This window comes from Podarcis gaigeae (assembly GCF_964106915.1).
Source record: "Podarcis gaigeae genome assembly, chromosome: 4".
In the NCBI taxonomy this organism is placed as follows: domain Eukaryota; kingdom Metazoa; phylum Chordata; class Lepidosauria; order Squamata; family Lacertidae; genus Podarcis; species Podarcis gaigeae.
In genome coordinates, this window is record NC_139677.1 from 93,105,253 (window position 1) to 93,126,042 (window position 20,790).

Below are 20,790 nucleotides of genomic sequence, written 5' to 3' on the forward strand. Positions count from 1 at the left end.
GAACCTAACGGTCAGGGTTCCCTTTACCTTTACCTTTAAGTTGCTCTTGTGCCTTTAGCAGCAAATTGATGTGTATAGAAAAGGCACAGCAGTGGGTGGCAGTTGAAAAGTTGGCAACACTAAAGCAGTCTTGTGAAGGGGTCAATGTGCGTTCATTTGCAATGCAAAAAATGAATGGATCAAGACAGATGAAGCTTAGATACATGGCCAATGATCCGGAAGCATGTTGAACCATTTATAAGACACCCTCAGTGTGTTCAGATTCATTGAAAATACCAACATAGGCCAATGTAGGGTGGGGCAGAGATTCCTTATGAATGAATTCACCTTCCAGATATTCAGAAAGTGTTTCGCTCATTTGCCCCACCCTCAAAAACCTTTTTTTTTTCTAAAGAAGAAATGGCAGCTCATTTTTACTGGTGAATTTCAATGGAATACCACCCTCCAAATCTATCCGTGTGTGTGTGTGTGTGTGTGTGTGTGTGTGTGTGTGTGTGTTTAGAAAAATCAGAGTTGTGGTGTGTGTGTATTTATCATATAATTAGATGCAAGGAACAGTTTCCCGCTGTTACTGCTTGAGGTCTTGTGTTTCCTGGCAGCTAATGGCAAGATCTGCTGAACGTATTCAACTCCTTGTTCATTTCCACAGAAGCAGTGGGTACTCTCCCTCTCTTAAAACCACAAACTCTTTGAACCACCATCTCATGCTGCTAAGATTATTGAGCTGTAGCACTCTTTGAAATGATAATGGTCCTTCATTATAGCTCCGCAACAGGATTGGCTGAAACGGTGCCCTTCTCAGAGTAGAATAAGGACTGGTTGCTTTCCCTTTCCTTTCTTTTGCTTTGTTTTGTTCTGTGTTTTCCACACAGGGAGAGTCAGCCACACTTTGGCAGCTCATTAAAAGAGAAATCTTTACATATGTTATTTTGAGCCATTGGCTGCCGTTTATAATATAATTAATCTTTTGCGATAAATTGTATGCTCATTACAGGAAATGGTTCGTTGGCATCACAGCTCATTAGCAAACAAGCTGAGGCCTATATATAAATACACCCTATAGAGCAGGGGTCAGCAGCCTTTTTCAGCTGTGGGCCGGTCCACCGTCGCTCAGACCATGTGGTGGGCCGGACTATATTTTGGAAAAAAAATAATGAACGAATTCCTATGCCCCACAAATAACTCAGAGATGCATTTTAAATAAAAGCACACATTCTACTTATGTAAAACACCAGGCATGTCCCACAAATAACCCAGAGATGCATTTTAAATAAAAGGACACATTCTACTCATGTAAAAACATGCTGATTCCTGGACCGTCCACAGGCCGGATTGAGAAGGAGATTGGGCCGCATTTGGCCCATGGGCCTTAGGTTGCCTACCCCTGCTGTAGAGAGAGAGAGAGAGTCTACAAACACACACATGCTAATATCGAAGAAATTTATGAAACCTATGAAAAACAGAGTTTGAATTAAAAATTAGGGCTGAGCTGAAAGTTGCTTTTGTTTTAATTTATTACCTGCCCTTCACTCTAAAGTCCCAGGGAAGTATTAGTATACAATACTAAAAGCAGCTTAAGACAATCACAGAAATAATGTGGGTCCTGAAAATATACAATTCAAGTGCGTCCTCAGCATTCTCCAAAACAATGGAAGTGCCAGACACAACTCTGAGGGGAGGGAGATCCACAATTTAAGGATATGTAAGTAACCCCCCGGGACGCGGGTGGCGCTGTGGGTTAAACCACAGAGCCTAGGACTTGCCAATCAGAAGGTCGGCAGTTCGAATCCCCGCGACGGGGTGAGCTCCCATTGCTCGGTCCCTGCTCCTGCCAACCTAGCAGTTCGAAAGCACATCAAAGTGCAATTAGATAAATAGGTACCGCTCCGGCGGGAAGATAAATGGTGTTTCCGTGCGCTGCTCTGGTTTGCCAGAAGCAGCTTAGTCATGCTGGCCACATGACCCGGAAGCTGTACCCTCAGCCAATAAAGCAAGATGAGCACCGCAACCCCAGAGTCGTCCGCAACTGGACCTAATGCTCAGGGGTCCCTTTATCTTTAAGACCTTTACCTTTTAAGTACCCCCCCCCCCAATACTCTGCCAGGGCCACTTGCTTTGCCAAGGGCAGTGGGGGTTTTTATGGATTTGATGGCATTAAGCATTCATGTGGTGGAGATAGATGGTTCAACCACTCTGGAAAAGTTTAATAAAAAAGTTCCCAGGTTTCTTTGGGGAAAAGCTGATTAAAGTGGTATGATACTGCATTCAATATACAGTGCAGACACTTACAATGTGACATTGGTCTTCGCACCTAAGATCAATGTTTTTCCATCCTCTTCTTTTCTTTCCCCCTCTTTTCTAACTTCTTCTCTCTTTTTTTGAGCAGAGAACACAGATTGAAAACCAGATCTGACATGACTCAATATCCTTTCTCATTTTGGAGATAGCTGCCATTTTGAAAATAACACCAAAAAAGAGCGCTTCAAATATACAGCGAGCGATCTGAAAGTGTTGACATCAGCCGTAAAAAAAAGGTTTCGAAAAGGAGAGGGAGATGTTCATTTATCAAGCTGTCAGACTCTGACGCTCAGCGATTCATGTAGAGGTGCCAGTTTAGCTACGGACTACGAGAAGTCTTGCTCTACTTTTGTTAAAGCTAGATCTCTGTGACATCCTGGCTATGCACAAATGTGTGCGTCTTTTTCAAGCTGCATGCTCTCATCCAAGTCTAGTGCAATCTTTCCAACTAAATGAGGTCTAGCCTCATGGACTAGACTTGGAGAATTATGTGTTCATTGTTTTAAGTGGAGCAGAGGGTAAAGGATACAGCACCATTGACTACACCTGCAGAATTGCTCCCGTGCTTAGGCAGCAAACCTATGAATAGCAGCAGATGCTACACCAGAGCCAGGACTGGTGCTAGCAGTTAACATCCTTGGGTTTTTTTGCCAGAGCCCCAATGCTCTGGCAGGACCCACAACAGATGCCTGTCCTGGATGCCCTGGTGCTCTGAGCAGAATTCTCTTCCTCCCCCAGTGGCCACAAAGAGCAGAGAAAAACAGAGTTCTTACTAATGAGTTTATTCAGTCATCACAGTGAGAGACAAGGTATGCAGTCTGCCTCCCGTTAATGGCATTGCTCCAACTGAGCTCCTCCCGCCTCCCTTCCTGGCAACAGCACTTCCCCTTACGGTGGCCGCCAGGGCCTAATTATCTCTTAGTCCTTTGCTCTTGCACCCTCAATGAACGTCGAGTTCTGGGAGAAGGGGAGGTCAGAAATACTCTCCAGTGATAATGTGTCAGCTGGCTGCTCTGTCTCTGCCTCCCTTCTCCCAACACCTCCCAACTCTTCTGTTCGCCAGTCTCTGAGCTGTGACCTTCCTCAAACCACTGCTGTAATTCAATACTGCCTTCCTCTTCTCTGGAAGCTTCACGAGAAGCTTCAGGAGAGATCTCCACCATTGCTCCTCAGTCTCATCCCCTTCAGTCCAGTCCCTGACACTGAGTCTATCTGTTTAATTTCTCATAAGGCTTTGACGAAGCTTCTTCCTACATACTGAAAAACTGTCCATTTTAAGCGGGATACCCCAGATTCACAGAAGCCACCCCGGCTTCCAACCCCAAATCTGGATGTCTCGTTTTGGCTACTGCCCAAAGACCAAGTGTTATTTGGTCCTGCGCTGTGCATGAGTTGGTTGGTTCACACCGGAGCACAGGACCAAAAAGCAGAACCAAAAGATGTGCCAACTTACATTACCCCCATGCATCGCCACTCTGCTTCCCCCTTATGCCATCCTTTTTCAATGGATATACAGTGGATATATGTTCCAGAGCCCCGTTCGCATCCTGAAGCGAATGCAACCTGCGTCTGCGCGTGTGCGGGCCACGATTTGCCGCATCTGTGCATGCTGTCATTTTGAGCGCATGCACGGGTGCCGTGTTCCATTACTTTCAGGTCGCCACAGAGTGCAACCAAAAAACGCTCAACCCAAAGCTACTTTAACCTGAGGTATGACTGTACTTCTGAAAGCCGACGTTGCACTTCCAGAAATGGTGCCAGCGTCTGGAAGTACAGTGGTGTCAGGGACTGAGCTAATGGGGAGGATTGGGGGGGGAACCCCCACCTCAAGAGGAAGATGACAATAGTATAGACCCAGGTTCATGCTGGTGGCAAACAGGACACACCTCAGAAGAAGAAGCAAAGAGCTGGGAAATAGTAGAGAACAAGGAACAGGAGCAAGTGAGCAGATGCTGCAGTCCTGAACAGAGACAGGACTCAGAAGTGGGAGAAGCAGTACAGTAGACAGTGGACACTACGTCACTTGAAAGCCTGGTAGAACCTCCTCCTTCTCTGAGGATCAGGCGATCCCTTTGTATCTTAGAGCACAGAGCCAAACAGAAACAGAAAGATTCAGTTGCCAGCCACCATAGGAGGAGGAAGAAGAAGAAGAAGAAGAGTTTGGATTTGATATCCTGCTTTATCACTACCCTAAGGAGTCTCAAAGCGGCTAACATTCTCCTCCCCCCCCCCACAACAAACACTCTGTGAGGTGAGTGGGGCTGAGAGACTTCAAAGAAGTGTGACTGGCCCAAGGTCACCCAGCAGCTGCATGTGGAGGAGCGGAGACGCGAACCCGGTTCCCCAGATTACGAGACTACAGCTCTTAACCACTGGCTCTCGTAAGGAAGGGTTTGGAAGCTAGGAAGTACGGCAAGGGTGGATGGGTAGAACAGGCACTCTGAGCAACGTCTTGAGACTGAAGGGAGCATAATTCATGGCCTCTCTGTTGATGTAAACAAAAACTGAAAAAAGCTCTCCACATCTCTGATTTCACTCGCCAGTTAGCCTGTGGGATGGGACAGGCCACAGCAGGTGAAGGGTTAATTGGCAAAGGTACAGCCATCCTCCCATGCATTTGTCCGACTTCCCTGCGTAAGCCCTCTCAGCCAGTGGGCACCACTGCCTCCTGTGCCACTCAATTCCATCCATTAATTAAGTCTTGCCACTGACAAAACGAGGAGCTCCCAGAACCCCCCAGGCTTCCCATCCCTCATGCAGCTGCCCTTCTCTGTGCAAACGTGGTCTCTCTTCAGAAACTCTTGCAGAACTGCCAGTGCAGGACTGCAACACAATAGAGGCATTGCAGAAATTACAAAACACTGGTGGCCTTTGAGTGCAGATGAGGGGCATGGTCTGGTTGGGGGGTGAGGCTTATTTGGAAAACCTGCTTTAGGGCTGTTTTCTAGCCTGGTAGAGAAAGCCAATGTGGTATCCCCAGGATATCACTGGAGTCTTGTGCCCCCTGAATATTGGCGCTGTTGCCTGGAGCTTTTGGGAGTTCTAGTCCAGCCACATCTGAAGGGTGCAATCTCAGCTGCCCTGGCTTTACAGCATCTTCTTGTGGGTGAGAATGCTCCAAGCCTCATTTTCAGGAACCTTTCTCAGTGAGGTATGTTGTCGGCGACATGTTTTTCATGCTGTGTTTTCTCGTGTGTGTTTTTTCCCCATAATACAAGATGAGAAGCTGCAAGCGCCTCTCCGAGGAGCATTTAAATGAAATACTTTTAGGCCTCTCCTCCAGGCTTCCCCTCTCCTGCTGCTTCTCATTTGGCATTCTCATGACATTTCCCAAACTCCACGCTCAGCTTTTCTCTGGGAAGTTTTTTTGTTTGAATTGTGCCATGAGCTGCTAGAATATTGACCACCTCTGTGCTCAGTTGCGTTGGCTTCTTGGCCTCAAAGGGATCTGGTGTGGGTTGTTTAGAATGAAGTAGGGCACGCTGCAACTTTTAGAGACCAAGCTCTTCCAGATTGAAGCTTTGAAATGGTGGTTCTCTCAGACAGGGGTTGGGGAAAGACGGAAGGATGAAGTGGCAGTTGGTTCATAGAGTCATAGACTTGCACAGTCATAAGGGACCCTAAGGTCATCTTGTCCAGTCCCCTGCATTGCAGGAATCTCAACTAAAGCATCCATGGCAGATGGCCATCCAACATCTGCTTTAAATTCTCCAAGGAAGGAGAGTCCACAACCTCTCAAGGGAGTCTGTTCCACTGTCAAACAGGTCTTGCTGTCAGAAAGTTCTTCCTGATGTTCAGTCGGAATCTCCTTTCTTGTAGCCCAAATCCATTGGTTTGGGGTCCTACCCTCCAGAGTAGGAGGAAACAAGCTTGCTCCATCTTCCATGTGACAGCCCTTGAGATGTTTGAAGATGGCTATCATATCAGTCTCCTCTTTACAGGCTAAATATCCACAGCTCCTTCAACCTTTCCTCATAAGACTTGGTTTCCAGACCTTTGATCATCTTGGTTGCCCTCCTCTGCACACGTTCCAGCTTGTCAACATCCTTCTTAAATTGTGGTGCCCAAAATTGGACACAGTATGCCTGGTGGCTCTGTGGGTTAAACCACAGAGCCTAGGACTTGCCGATCAGAAGATCGGCGGTTCAAATCCCCACGACGGGGTGACCTCCCGTTGCTCAGTCCCTGCTCCTGCCAACCTAGCAGTTTGAAAGCACCTCAAAAGTGCAAGTAGATAAATAGGTACCGTACCGGCGGGAAGGTAAACGGCATTTCCGTGCGCTGCTCTGGTTCGCCAGAAGTGGCTTGGTCATGCTGGCCACATGACCCAGAAGCTGTACGCCAGCTTCCTCAGCCAGTAAAGCGAGATGAGCACCGCAACCTCAGAGTCAGCCACGACTGGACCTAATGGTCAGGGTCCCTTTACCTTTATGCCTGGTGTGGTCTGGCCAAGACAGAATAGAATGGGACTATTATTTTCCTTGTTCTGGACATTATAGTTTTGTTGATGCAGCCTAGAGTAGCATTAGCTTTTTTTGCTGCTGTGTCATACTATTGACTCATGTTCAGATTGTGGTCTACTAAGAACCCTATTTATTAAAATAGCTCTAGCTCAGTCCTGTCAACAATGACTGGCAGTAACTCTCCAGGGTTTCAGGCAGGGGTCTCAGCCCTCCCTGGAGAAGCCAAGGGTTGAAAGTGGGACATTTTGCTTGCCCTACCATTGAGTGACAAGGGGGAAAAGCAGTGAAGGATGCAAGCAAGGAAAGCTGCAATGTGTATAATATGAATTTGCACAGCCCTTTGTTACCCCCCTGCTTCTCCAATTCACTTCAGCGCTCAAGCATTGATGGCATCTTCCAGCAACCTAGTTGTTCTGTCCCCAGAGCAAAAAATCAGGTGCGCTGCAGAATAGCTGGACAGCTAGCAGCTGGGGAATGTGGCTAGCAGCCACAGAACAGCAGTAGCAGCCAATGAAATTAGGTGCCAAAGCTATTGCAAGTGGTGTCTAACCAGCTAGCTGGAGCTGCTTTGTGCTGAGACCAAAAGGCGCAGAAGCTGTCAGGATGAAAGGGAAGGGGTTCTGTTCTGTTCTGTTCTGTTTTTGCATTGTTTCTGCATTGTGGGTATCAGTAGAGTGAGGTGTCAGGCTATAGCCTGTTGGTAGCAATACAGAACTGAGTGGGATTTCCTCCCAATATTTCTATTTTGGGCTGCTACTTTAAAAAAAGAAGAAAATTGAAGTATGCCGTATAGCACAGAGTACAAACTTCCTTCCTTTCCTCTCTCCTTCTCTCTCTTCTTTCTTATTCTCTCTATCTTTCTTTTGCATTTTCCTTCCCCTTCCTTCCTTCCTTCCTTCCTTCCTTCCTTCCTTCCTTCCTTCCTTCCTTCTCTTCTCTCTTCTTCTTCTTCTTCTTCTTCTTCTTCTTCTTCTTCTTCTTCTTCTTCTTCCTTCCTTCCTTCCTTCCTTCCTTCCTTCCTTCCTTCCTTCCTTCCTTCCTTCTCTCTCTTCTCTCTCTTCTTCTCTATCTTTCTCTTTCTTTCTTTCTTTCTTTCTTTCTTTCTTGGTGCCATCTAAGGACATTGCTTTTACAGAGTACCTTGAGCCAAAATGTATGCACAAAGACCTCAGCTGAATGATAGGCCATCTGCTCTGCAAACAGAAGGTCCCTAAATCAATCCCTGGCATCACTATGTAGGGCTGGAAGAAACTCTGAAGAGTCCCTGACAGTCTGTGTAAACAGTACTCACCTTGATAGACCAGTGACCTGAGCTTCCTATGTGTCTGCTCCATGAAGCTGAGGGCCATTTTCTAATGTTATGGGGAAGAGTGGGGAGAGGGCTTCCATGGGCTCCTTTGCTTTTCCTCCTCTCTCATAACACTCCAACCTGTGGACATCCAATGAAGCTAAATGTTGGAGGATTCACAACAAATCAAAGGAAGTCCTTAAACTATGCAACCCGTGCCCACAGGAGGTAGTGATGGCCACCCACCTAGATGGCTTCAAAAGAAAATTAGGTAAATTCATGGATGACAGAGCTAGGTACTAGACTGTGCTCTGCCACCATAGCTGGAGGCAACAATGCTACTCAATTTCGGTTTTTGGAAGCCACAGTAGGGGAGAGCTCTGTTGCACTCAAATCCTGCTTGCAGGTTTCCCACAGGAGGAGAAGGAGGAGTTTGGATTTGATATCCTGAAGGAGTCTCAAAGCGGCTAACATTCTCCTTTCCCTTCCTCCCCCACAACAAACACTCTGTGAGGTGAGTGGGGCTGAGAGGCTTCAGAGAAGCGTGACTAGCCCAAGGTCACCCAGCAGCTGCAGGTGGAGGAGCGGGGAAGCGAACCCGGTTCACCAGATTACAAGTCTACCACTCTTAACCACTACACCACACTGGCTTACACAGGCATCTGGTTGGCCACTGTGTGAAAAGGATGCTGGACCAGATGGGTTGTTGACGTGTTCTGGTAGCCTCTCCTTACGTTCTCAGGTTCAGGCTCTGTCGTTGCTGGTGCACACTCTTGCTGTAGCCTCCAGAACCTGCTGTTAAAGTAGTCCTCGCAATTTGTGATCTCCTGCTCTTGAGGGTAGGACTCAAACCAATGGCTTCAAGTTACAGGAAAGGAGATTCTGACAAAACATCAGGAAGAACATTAAGAGAGTTTTTAAAAATTTATTTAATCATTTTTCAATACAAACAACAACTGCAAAAGACTCCTACAACAAAAACCATAGTAACACTAACAACACAATTTGACATTTCAGATTTGAATACACTGATATACCTATGACTACACCTTTTTAACAACATTTCCCCACCTTTCTCTCCCCCCCACTTCCCACCATTATCCTCCTTATCGCTTAAATATTCCTTCCAGATTTCTTCATATTTATCCATTCTTAATTTGCGTCGACATGTAATTCGTTTGTATGTAGCTGATCTGTCCATATTATCAATCCATGTGTTCAATGGAATCTTTTTGCAGCTCTTCCAGTTCATCAAAACAAGTTTTTTTGCTTCTAATATAGCACGGTACATCCATATTTTTTTTTTACCCCTTGCAATTTCCCACGTTTCTGGAATATAATTTAGAATTAAATTCAATTCCCCTAAATAACAATATCTTTTTATTACTCTTGCTATAAATATCCTCACCTCGCACCAAAATGATCTTATCATTAAGAGATGTTTGGCAGTGGAACAGGTTGTGGACTCTCCTTCCTTGGAGGTTTTTAAGCAGAGGTTGGCTGGTCATCTGTCATGGATGCCTTAGCTGAGATTCCTGAATTGCAGGGGGGTTGGACTAGATGACCCTTGGGTTCCCTTCCAACCTGACAGTTCTATGATTCTAAGCATGGCCTGTTGCCCATGCATTATGGCCAGCCAGGGCATCCAGGCGCTCAGTAACACCACCACCTTCATCTGCCCTTCTTGCCAGGCATCAAAAGCTGGAAGATCTTCCAAGCCCTTGAATAGGCCTTCATGAAATGGCTAGTGGGCTTCATGTTGTCAGGCCTGTCTTAGATTGGCCTCTTACGGACAGCGCCCTGCAACCCTGACCACTTAAGCGGTGGCCTTTTCCAGCTCCTCTCCATCTCTGCCTTCGACAGGGTGGCTTGAACTCTACACTAATTGCTGACCTGAGTCTTTTGCTCAGTGATGAGATAAAACAAACAGTCTACTCAGGCGCAGCCTTCTGCCTCCAGGCACACAGCGAGGCCCAGTTTGTGGAGCAATAGCAGCCGACCTGAAGCTTAGGTCACCGGCTACAATATCTCCAAGTAAAGAAGGAGAAGAAAAAGTCTGCCTGGCTTTCTGTGGAGCTGGAGGAAGGAAGCATCCTTCAGCCGTCCAGTAATCATTGCAAGCTGGCCTCTGGGCTGACCTTGGCTTGTTAGAAAATGAAATGTACGGGACAAAGCGCCCTCGGGCTAATGGAGCCTTGAACTTTGGGTTGTGGATCTCAGAAGCAACGGAAGCGGCGCTGGCGTTTGGCTAATGCCAAACATCTCCCAATTTATTTTGGAGGAAGGCGGTTGAATAGTGCAGCAAATACTGGCAACAGAAGTAGGGAAGGGTCTAAAGTGGCCCATACCACTTTAAACAGCCGTGGCTTCCTTCCAAAGAACTCTGGGAACTGTAGTTCGCTAAGAGTGCTGACAGCTCATGGCCGACCCCTATTCCCTACACAAATCTACAGCTTCCAGAGTTCCCTCACAACTCCTCACATAGAGATCTCCTCACAACCTTAAGAAACAACCACTCCCAAGATTGTTTGGGGGAAGAGGTGGCTGTTTAAAGCAGGGGTCAGCAAACTTTTTCAGCAGGGGGCCAGTCCACTGTCCCTCAGACCTTGTGGGGGGCCGGACTATATTTTGAAGAAGAAAAAATATGAACGAATTCCTATGTCCCACAAATAACTCAAAGATGCACTCAAACACGCTGATTTGCGGACCGCCTGTGGACTGGATTGAGAAGGTGATTGGGCTGGATCCAACCCCAAGCCATAGTTTGCCATGGTTTAAAATTGTTGTTGTTTAGTCATTTAGTTGTGTCTGACTCTTCGTGACCCCATGGACCAGAGCACGCCAGGCACTCCTGTCTTCCACTGCCTCCTGCAGTTTGGTCAAACTCATGCTGGTAGCTTTGAGACCACTGTCCAACCATCCCGTCCTCTGCCGTCCCCTTCTCCTTGTGCCCTCCATCTTTCCCAACATCCGGGTCTTTTCCAGGGAGTCTTCTCTTCTCATGAGGTGGCCAAAGTATTGGAGCCTCAGCTTCACGATCTGTCCTTCTATTGAGCACTCAGGGCTGATTTCCTTAAGAATTGTTTAAAGTAATATATTGCAATATATAATGAATCATGACATGTGTTAGGGCTGAACAATATATCATCCAAAACCGGTCTGAAGCCCATATCAGTTTCATATTTTTTTGACTTGGTGTATATGGCGAATCATTATATGTGTGTGTGCTATGCAAAAATGAGGAAAAATAGGAAAAACCATGAAGCCAGCCAATGACTCAACATAGCTCCATTCTTATTTTAGACATTGTGATATATCGGTATATCACGAAGTATAGCTTCACAATGTTGAAAACCAGCCCTTTTCACCAACACCTAGGAGGCCACAGGCTCCTCAACCCTGCTATAAGTGCAGTGGTGTTACACATTTATTTATCTCTACAAGAAACAAACAAAAAGAGAGAAATCCCTAAAGAGCTTTTTTCTTTTCTTTTTAATCCTGACGACTGATTTCTGAAGGAAACAAGTCCTTCTTCTCCTCTGGCAAATTAAAAAGCAAGCAGAACATCTTACAAACAGACCCAATTCTGTCCAAAAGAAATAAAAGGAGATTATAAACTCCTTGGGCGAAAAGGGTGCGTTTTCCACCCCGGATGAGGCTGCCTTTGCCTCTGAGACTGCCTCCTCCCCGGAGAAAAGAAATAAACATATTTTTTTTTTAAAAAGAGCAGTAAAATATAATTCACCCATGCATATGAAAATAAAGTCTGAAGCAAATTGATTCAAGTGGGTTTTATGCAGGTCTCTTCGCTATAAGTTAGACATCGTGCCGATAAATACCTTAATGTCGCTGAGATTTATAAAAGAAGGAAAACCTACCAATGAGTAGAAAGTTCTGCTGGCTGTCCTTTGCCTTGAAAGAAGACATTCAAAGGAAACAATTTGTACACTCCATTAGTTTGTAGTAAAGCTGGAGCCAGCAGAAGTAAAAGTAAAATAGCAATATCATGACAATCATGCTTTGGTGGAAGTGATGCAGGAAGCCTACAGAACCTACTGGGTGTCAAAAAATAACTACTACATAGCAGACCTTTCCCATCCTGAAAGCATCATCTGTCACAATGCTGGAGATGGAGCAGAGATTTTCTTAGCTCACACCCATACATCCTCCATGTTATGTACCATTTTGGTGAGACAGTGGCCAGGCAAGTAGGGTATCGGCTGGTAGCTGCTGCTTTTCTTAAAGGTTCCCAAAGCATGTGACAGAAGAGAAGAGGCTGTGGTCTCACTGAGGCCGCATTCATGCTGTGCATTTAAAGAAACATCATGCCACTTTATAAACAGTCATGGCTTCCCCCCCCCCCAAAGAATTCTGGGAGGTCTGGTTTCTTAAGGGTGTTGAGAGCAATGCAGAGCTTCCTATTCAACTCCCAGAACTACAATTCCCAGAGTTCCCTGGGGAGAGGGATTGATTATCAAACCGCTCTGGACACAAGGTGTTAGAAAAGATTTCGTTTAAACCACACCATAATTGGAATGTGCCCCTTGTCGTTGCTGTTTATTGTGTTCATTCATTGCTTTCTCCCTCCCAAAAAAGTCTCAAAGCTGTAAAATGTCAACCGGCTCTCCAGCCTTTTATAAAACCAGGTACACAGAATAAACATAGAAATCTCTAAAGGAGCTCATCCAACAAAAGCAGGAATTTAATGGGGGAATCCTATCACACCCCACAAAAGAGGACCACCAATATGGATCACCAGTCATAGTGCAATGCATCGTAAAATTCCAAACCTGGGCAAACACAAATGCCTTCTCCTGGCCCCTAAAAACTGACAGTATTGGTGCCCGACATGTTTCCCTAAGACATATTATGATCTCTTTTGAACAGGATGGTGATGGTGTTAATTTTCAACACCGTGTTTTTCTCATCCTTCTGCAGGCTGTATGTGGACGGTCCCTTCGGAAGTCCTTTCGAGGAGTGCTTCCATTACGAGGTTAGCCTCTGCGTGGCTGGAGGCATCGGGGTGACTCCGTTTGCGTCGATCCTCAACACCCTGCTGTATGTAAGCCTCGTCACACTAAAGCCTTCCTCTCTCCCACCTGCTGCAAGAGTTACTAGAATTCCCCCCCTAGATATGTTCCCTAACAACGGAGTTGTCTCTAGAATTTCAAAACTATGAGTTAGGGTTTTTTAAAACAAAACAGGGCTTTTCAGGAGGGGCAGTGCAGAAGGCAACAGGTGCAAAGGAGCCACAGGTGAGAGCTGAGTGCAGGGTGGGGACTAAAGGTGAACAAACGGCCACAGAAGGAGTAATAATAATAATAATTTATTATTTAAACCCCGCCCATCTGGCTGGGTTTCCCCAGCCACTCTGGGCGGCTCCCAACAGAATATTAAAAACGCAATAAAGCAACAAACATTATTATTAATAATAATAATAATAATAATAATATATTTATACCCTGGGTGGCTTCCAACAGAATATTAACATACCTGTTAAACAATACCTATTAAAATACCTATTAAACATTAAAAACTTCCCTAAATAGGGCTGCCTTCAGATGTCTTCTAAAAGTCAGGTAGTTGTTTATTTCCTTGACATCTGACGGGAGGGCGTTCCACAGGGCGGGCGCCACCACCGAGAAGGCCCTTTGCCTGGTTCCCTGTAACCTCACTTCTCGCAGCACAACATTTCCCTCAGCACAGATACTCCCTCTCCCCTAAGTCGAATCAAAGCCTGTAAACCTTTCCCTCCTGTGGTTTCCGGCTTGTGGTATTCAGAAGCATTGCTGCCGTCAACTGTGAAAGGCAGAGAACAGCCATCAATAGTCCTCTCCCTCCCTCAGTTTGTCCTCTTTTAAAGCCATCCAAGTTGATGGCCAATGGTACCTCCCGAGTTCAAAGAGTGTGTGAAAGAGAGGGGGATAGAGGGAAGGGAAGACAGGAGGAGAGCATGGGGTGGTCATTCACAACTGTTGTTGCATCTGCTTTGGTTCTGCCACTCTCAAGACCCCAACTGCCTTGCGGTTTCTGGTCTGCCGTCCTTTGGCACCGAACCTCATCATCAGTGGCTGCTTCCCATAACATTGCAATAGATAGCCTCTGTCTCCTGCATGCACAGGTGAGTCATACAACCCCACACCTTAGGAACAGAAGTCCCAATCGAGATGCAGAGCGGTCCATATTAATTCTGCCCATCCTCTGGTTGAACTGCGTCAACTCAAACTGTGTGCCATAAACACGATGCCTCTCAGAGCTGGTGCACCTTTCTGAAATAGCAATTTCTTCCTTCCTCCCTGAAATGTGGCCTTTGCATAAAAGTGACGGCTGGGAACACTACAAGCTCAGAAGGCTTTACTTCGTATGGGTGTGCAGGGACATTGCGTCATTCCGCTGGTTTGCTGATCTGCTCTGCAAGCTACATAACAAGGTAAGAGGAATAAAAAAATATTTCCCTGGGCTTGGTTTTGAAGGAAACCTCAACCCTGTCTTTGAAAGCACGCTTGTTCTTAGGGTGGCCTGCTGAGTGTTGGGTATTGAATTTAGGTGAGACTTGGCAATTAAGCATGTATTTTAAAAACCTATGCAGACACTGGTGGTTTGCAGTGTGTGTGTGTGTGTGTGTGTGTGTGTGTGCGTGCGTGTACACAGCAACATGCATAACGTGCTTAGTTCCTGTGTACACATACACACATGCACAGGGTGTGTGTTCATGCATGTGTGTATGCACACATACACACTTGGACAGAAAATACAGTGGTACCTTGGTTTTCAAACGTAATCCATTCTGGAAGACCGTTCGACTTCCGAAAAGTTCAAAAACTGAGGTGAAAAGGGCTTCAAAGGCAATGGAGAAAATGTGGGGGGGGGAGAGACTCTGTGTAAGCCGTTCAACTTCTGAGGCATGTTTGAAAATGGAAGCATTTACTTCCGGGTATTCGGTGTTCGGCTTTCAAAATGTTCAGCTTCCGAGACATTTGAAAACTGAGGTACCATTGTACTGTCCTTATGCTTATCATCATATTTATCATTTATGAGATTTCAACGAATCTTTGGATTTAAACTTAAACCAATGTCTAAGGGCGTTTTGGCCCAGCTTAGCTGAATACCACCCAACATGTGGCACAGATGGGTTAAATATTTGTCTCTGTCAGGGGATTTGGCAAGAGAATCTTTGTTTCTGCTTAAGAGGAAATGCGCAAATTCACTTAATGTCCCCCCTCAGCACAAACACTTTACTTCTTTTTCTTACTGTTTCAGCTCTGGCAAGAAAATCGACCAGACTTTGTAAACATTCAACTTTACCTCAGTCGAACAGATGGGATGCAGGTATGCCCAGCTGCAGAGGGGCCTTGGGGAGACAACTGGAAACTAAGCTGGTCATAAAAGAGACTCTTGCCACAGGGCTAGAGCACTGTGGATAATCCGTTGCTACTGGGGAGACAAGAGTTCCCAGCCCAACCCATCACTAACACCACATTTCGCTCTGTCCAAAAATGAATGGTCTGCTAATGGAAATCCTTCAACTGTTCCTCATAAGGCTTGGTTTCCAGACCCTTGATCATCTTGGTCGCCCTCCTCTGCACACCTTCCAGCTTGCCAGTATCCTCCTTAAATTGTGGTGCCAAGAACTGGACACAGTATTCCAGGTGTAATCTGACCAAGGCAAAATAGAGTGGTACTTTTAATTCTCTTGATCTGGACACTAGAGCTCTGTTGATGCAGCCTAGAATAGCATTAGCTATGTTTTCTGCTGCATCACACTGTTGACTCATGTTAAGCCTGTGGTCTACTAAGACCCCTAGATCCTTTTCACGTGCACTTCCAGCAAGCCAGGTGTCCCCCATCTTATAATTGTTCAACTGGTTCTTCCTGCCTGAGTGTCGAACCTTACATTTGTCCCTATTGGAATTCAAAAAAGTGTTAGATTCTTATTCCATTATGGGGCCAGAGGCTGTTTGTTGGAGGGTGGGTCCCAGGGCAGATTTCTGCAGTAGACCCTGCCAGGGCACAGGGACACTGGTACCCTGTAGACTTCCCATAGCAATCCGTTCGCATGCACAGATGCACGCTTGCAAATCCGACCGTCCCAGTGCAGGTGCTTGCAATGGAATGAGCTGCCTACCAGGCCGTCCTTATATGCACAAGGCTGACGTGCAAAGTGGCCGGTGATTGATTTGCAGCCGTCGTGCGAGGTGCACCAAAGGGGATGTCTTGTTTCTTGCAGAAAATAATTGGCGAGAAATACCAAGTGCTGAACCGCCGGCTTTTGATTGGTCGGCCTCGCTGGAAACTCCTGTTTAATGAAATCGCCAAGTGCAACCGACAGTAAGTGAGATTCCTAACCCGGCTCCCGGAGAAAGGGAATCGGGCGAGTTTAATAAACTGTATTTGTATGGAAATGACTTAATGCGCCCAAGCGCCTGATGGTTTGGCGTTATCAAATCTGTCGCATCTGAGAAATGGGGCCTTAACAAAAGAACTGTCAGTTTCCACAATCGGAACAGTTCGTCTTCCAGAGAACTGCTGGGGACGGTGGGAGCTTTATATATTTTCATAACATGTATAGAGATTTTGTGTCTTGCTCCATTCTTCCATATTGAAATGCCTTGTCTGGCAATATAGGTTGGTTCTGTGCTGCCAGATTGTTAGTCCCAAATCGTTTTAGGGTGCATTGCACTGGGAATATCCCTTGCACAAGGCTCCCATTGATTTCAGTAGGGCTTGCACCAGAGGACTGCTAAGCGACCTGGCCATATTTCCCCTGGCAAACAGTGCTGTCCTCTAGGATACCTCAAGGACTGCCTCTCCCCACATAAAAGGTAAAAGATAAAGGACCCCTGGATGGTTAAGTCCAGTCAAAGGTGACTATGGGGTTGTGGCGCTTATCTTGCTTTCAGGCCGAGGGAGCCAGCATTTGTCCGCAGACAGCTTTCTGGGTCTTGTGGCCAGCATGACTAAACCGCTACTGGCACACAAAGGACCGTGATGAGTGCCAGAGCACACGAAAATGTCATTTACCTTCCCGCCGCAGCGGTACCTATTTATCTACTTGCGCTGGTGTGCTTTCAAACTGCTAGGTTGGCAGGAGCTGGGACAGAGCAACAGGAGCTCACCCCGTCGCAGGGATTCGAACCACCAACCTTCCTATCAGCAAGCCCAAGAGGCTTAGTTTAGACCACAGCGCCACCCACATACCTTCTCCCCATATAAACCACCTCGGACTCCGCATTCATAATCTGAGGCCCTTCTTTGTGTACCTCCTCCATGAGAGGTCCAGAGGGTGGCAACACGGGCCTTCTCTGTGGTGGCTCCCTGTTTGTGGAATGCTATCCCCAGGTGAAGATTGCCTGGCACCCTCCTTATATATTTTTAGGCACCAGGCAAAAAACATTCCTCTTCAACCAGCCCTTTGGCTGGTTAATATTCTACAGCCTTTTAAGTGTGTCCGTGTGAAGGAAGGATATTGTTTTGCCGTTTTGTTTTATAATTATTTACTTGTTTTTATCCTGTACTTTATTCTGTGAAGTGCCCTGAGATCTTAATGATGAAGGGCGGAATAATAATAATAATAATAATAATAATAACAACAACAACAACAACAATAACAATAATAATAATACACCGCAGAAAGAAAGAAAAAGTGCTATTTTTCTTTTCAAGAAATACTTTTGCCATAATGAAAATTCTGAGAATTCTGAAGATAGCAGCTGCTTCTAAACTGAGTTTTTACTGTAGAAAAGCCACATTTTGATCACTTGCTTTTACAGCGTATCTGCATGGTGCTGTGGTCAAAATGCCCTCCCTCCCATCTTCTTACTGTTCAGCTTCCCTTCCTGCCCCCTAAAACTTAGAAAATCTAACTTGTTTTAATACAGTGGAACAGCGGCACAATTCTCCAAGGGCAAATGTTCCCTTGCACAGCTGTTCAGTAGGTTGTTTGGCCCTTTGTGACCTGTAGAACTTGTACTAGCACTTTCTCTGCAATCCATCTCTGCTCTCTAGGAATAAACTGCTTTAACACTTTCCTTTCCAAAGAACACGATCCCTGTATCCATTTCCTCCCTCTCCTTCTTCCAAGTTGGGCAGGTGGGCAGTAAGAATTGAGACTGTAGCAAGGGACGGGTGCCATATTGAAAGCCTTGCACCCCACACCATGGTCTCAATGGAAATCATCCAACTTCAACACTTAGGGCTGTAGAAAAAGGGGCTACCTACCTGTGTGCAACAGAGTAGTAGCATCCTGTGGACTAGAGCTCCCACTTGACCTCACCGACGGCCAAGTTGGCTGGGGCTGATGGGACTTTTTTTTTAGTCCAAAATGTATGACCTTTAAAGCCTTAAACGGCCTCGGTCCTGTATACCTGAAGGAGCGTCTCCACCTCCATCGTTCTGCCAGATCCAGCGCCAAGGGCCTTCTGGCAGTTCCCTCACTGAAAGAAGTGAGGTTACAGGGAACCAGACAGAGGGCCTTCTCGGTAGTGGCACTCGCCCTGTGGAACACCCTCCCTTCAGATGTGAAGGAAATAAGCAGCTATCCTATCTTTAAAAGACATCTGTAGGCAACCCTGTTAAGGAAAGTTTTTAATATTTAATGCTGTATTGTTTTTAACACTCGATTGGGAGCCGCCCAGAATGACTGGGGAAACTTAGCCAGATGGGCGGGGTATAAATGGTAAATTATTATTATTATTATTGTTATTATTATTATTATTATTATTATTGAGGGCATCATGGCTGCCTCTGATGTTATTGGCACTCTAGAAGTCTGGAAGCAGAGTTGGTCTCCCACTTACAGCTTAGAGCGGCAATGACAGAGGGCTACTAAATTGTCCGTTCCTAGAAGCACCTGGGGGGCCAGAGCAAAGACCAAGCTCAGACAGTGCTTTGTTGCAAACAATGGCAAAAAAAGATGGTTCTGGGAAGCCCACTGTTAATGCCTTTCTCTGCTGTTGACTCCCAGTAACTAGGGCTCAGTTGCATCCTTCTTCTGAACCTGGAGTCTCTCTATAAATACCACGACTAAAAGCCACTTGACCCCTTCCCACCACAGTGGATTTGCCCAATCCCCTTTAAAAGCCACCTAAGCTATTGGCCACCATCCCATCTTGTGGCAAGGAGTTCCACAGGTCCTTTATGCGGTGCTTTAAAAGGGAATTTGTTTTGCATGCCCGGAATCCTCTACCAATCAATTTCCCCAGATGATTTCATCTTCTCCACGATGTCCAACTCTTGTTGTCTCTTTCGTCGGCACAAAAATGTAACACTTTTAAGGATGTAGGGACCGCAGTTCAGGCACCTCTAAGAACCCAGCTAGCTCATTGTACAACAGATCCCTGTCCACAGCTCCCCTAGGGATAAATTCTTGCCACATTGCATCACAAAGAACAAAAAATCTGGCGACTCCGCCAGAGCCAGCAAATGGAATGCGGTACAAATTTTCACAGCCTTTTCTTTCTGATGCCTTCATGATTTTAGCAGGGCTTTGCATCTTCGTTCTTCAATTGAACAATGCTGAGCAAAATTGTGCCATCTACTGGTGACAAGCTAGCATGCACCTTTAACATTCAAGGTACCTCTGCAAACGGTGGGGTTCCCACGAGCCTGCAAAGACCTCTCTCTTGTGTGTCAGTAGCAACATTTGGGTTACCTAAGGAGCAGCTCTTGGAGAATGAGTTGGCTTGTTAGTATATTGGATGCATTGCATGCAGACTGTCCAAGGCGCAGTTTTGCTTTTCAATATAATAGGAGCATGAGCTGCTAGGCAGGAAAGGCCTTGGCTGACCATAGGGATGGGAGGGTCTGTTAATCGCAATTGTCTCAGTTCCTCATTATTTCACTCTTAATTCAGTAATCTGCATTTCCTGCAGCAATTTGTGTTTGTTTGTTTTTTTAAAAAAATCCTCACGAGCATTCATCTCTTTTTAGCACAGATTTTGCCCAACAAACATGTCCGTACACTGGTTTGGCTAAAGTACACATTTCTGCAAGCAATATAATGCAGTTGGCCCCTTATCTCTCCCGCCCTGACCTAGCCACTGTGATCCATGCGACGGTCACCTCCAGACTGGATTATTGTAACTCGCTCTACGTGGGGCTGCCCTTGAGACTGACCCAGAAACTCCAGCGGGTGCAGAATGCCGCGGCGAGACTCCTTATGGGGTCTTCACTGCGAGATCACATTCACCCAGTACTATACCAGCTGCACTGGCTCCCGGTGGAGTACAGGATCAGGTTTAAGGTGCTGGTTTTAACCTTTAAAGCCCTATACGGCCTAGGACCCTCGTACCTACGGGACCGCCTCTCCTGGTATGCCCCACAGAGAAACCTACGGTCTGCAAATAATAACATCCTCAAGGTCCCAGGCCTCAGAGAGGTTAGGCTGGCCTCAACTAGAGCCAGGGCCTTCCCGGCTGCGGCTCCAATCTGGTGGAACGCTCTGTCACAAGAGACTAGGGCCCTGCGGGACCTGACATCTTTCCGCAAGGCCTGCAAGACAGAGTTGTTCCACCAGGCCTTTGGTCAGGGCGCAGCCTGACTCCCTCCTCTGGCAACCTGCACAGAATATTGCTTAATTGGTTGCCATTAATTTGATTTTAATTAATTTTTATAATGAATATTTTGAATGTATGATTATTTGATTGTTTGATTATTTGATTATTGTTAGCCGCCCTGAGCCCGGCTTCGGCTGGGGAGGGCGGGATATAAATAAAATTTATTATTATTATTATTATTTGGGTA

General features: G+C 46.1%; 1 protein-coding gene across 4 annotated transcripts in view; it reads left to right on the forward strand.

Moving 5' to 3' along the window:
• Positions 1–20,790, forward strand: part of NOX4 (NADPH oxidase 4) — a 104,855-nt gene that overhangs the window by 80,613 nt on the left and 3,452 nt on the right. For all 4 annotated transcript variants that reach the window (XM_083736817.1, XM_083736814.1, XM_083736815.1 and 1 more), the window contains 4 exons: positions 12,988–13,107; positions 14,371–14,479; positions 15,310–15,378; positions 16,277–16,377. In XM_083736817.1, coding sequence (XP_083592943.1) covers positions 12,988–13,107; positions 14,371–14,479; positions 15,310–15,378; positions 16,277–16,377 — 399 coding nt within the window. The remainder of the gene's footprint in view (positions 1–12,987; positions 13,108–14,370; positions 14,480–15,309; positions 15,379–16,276; positions 16,378–20,790) is intronic.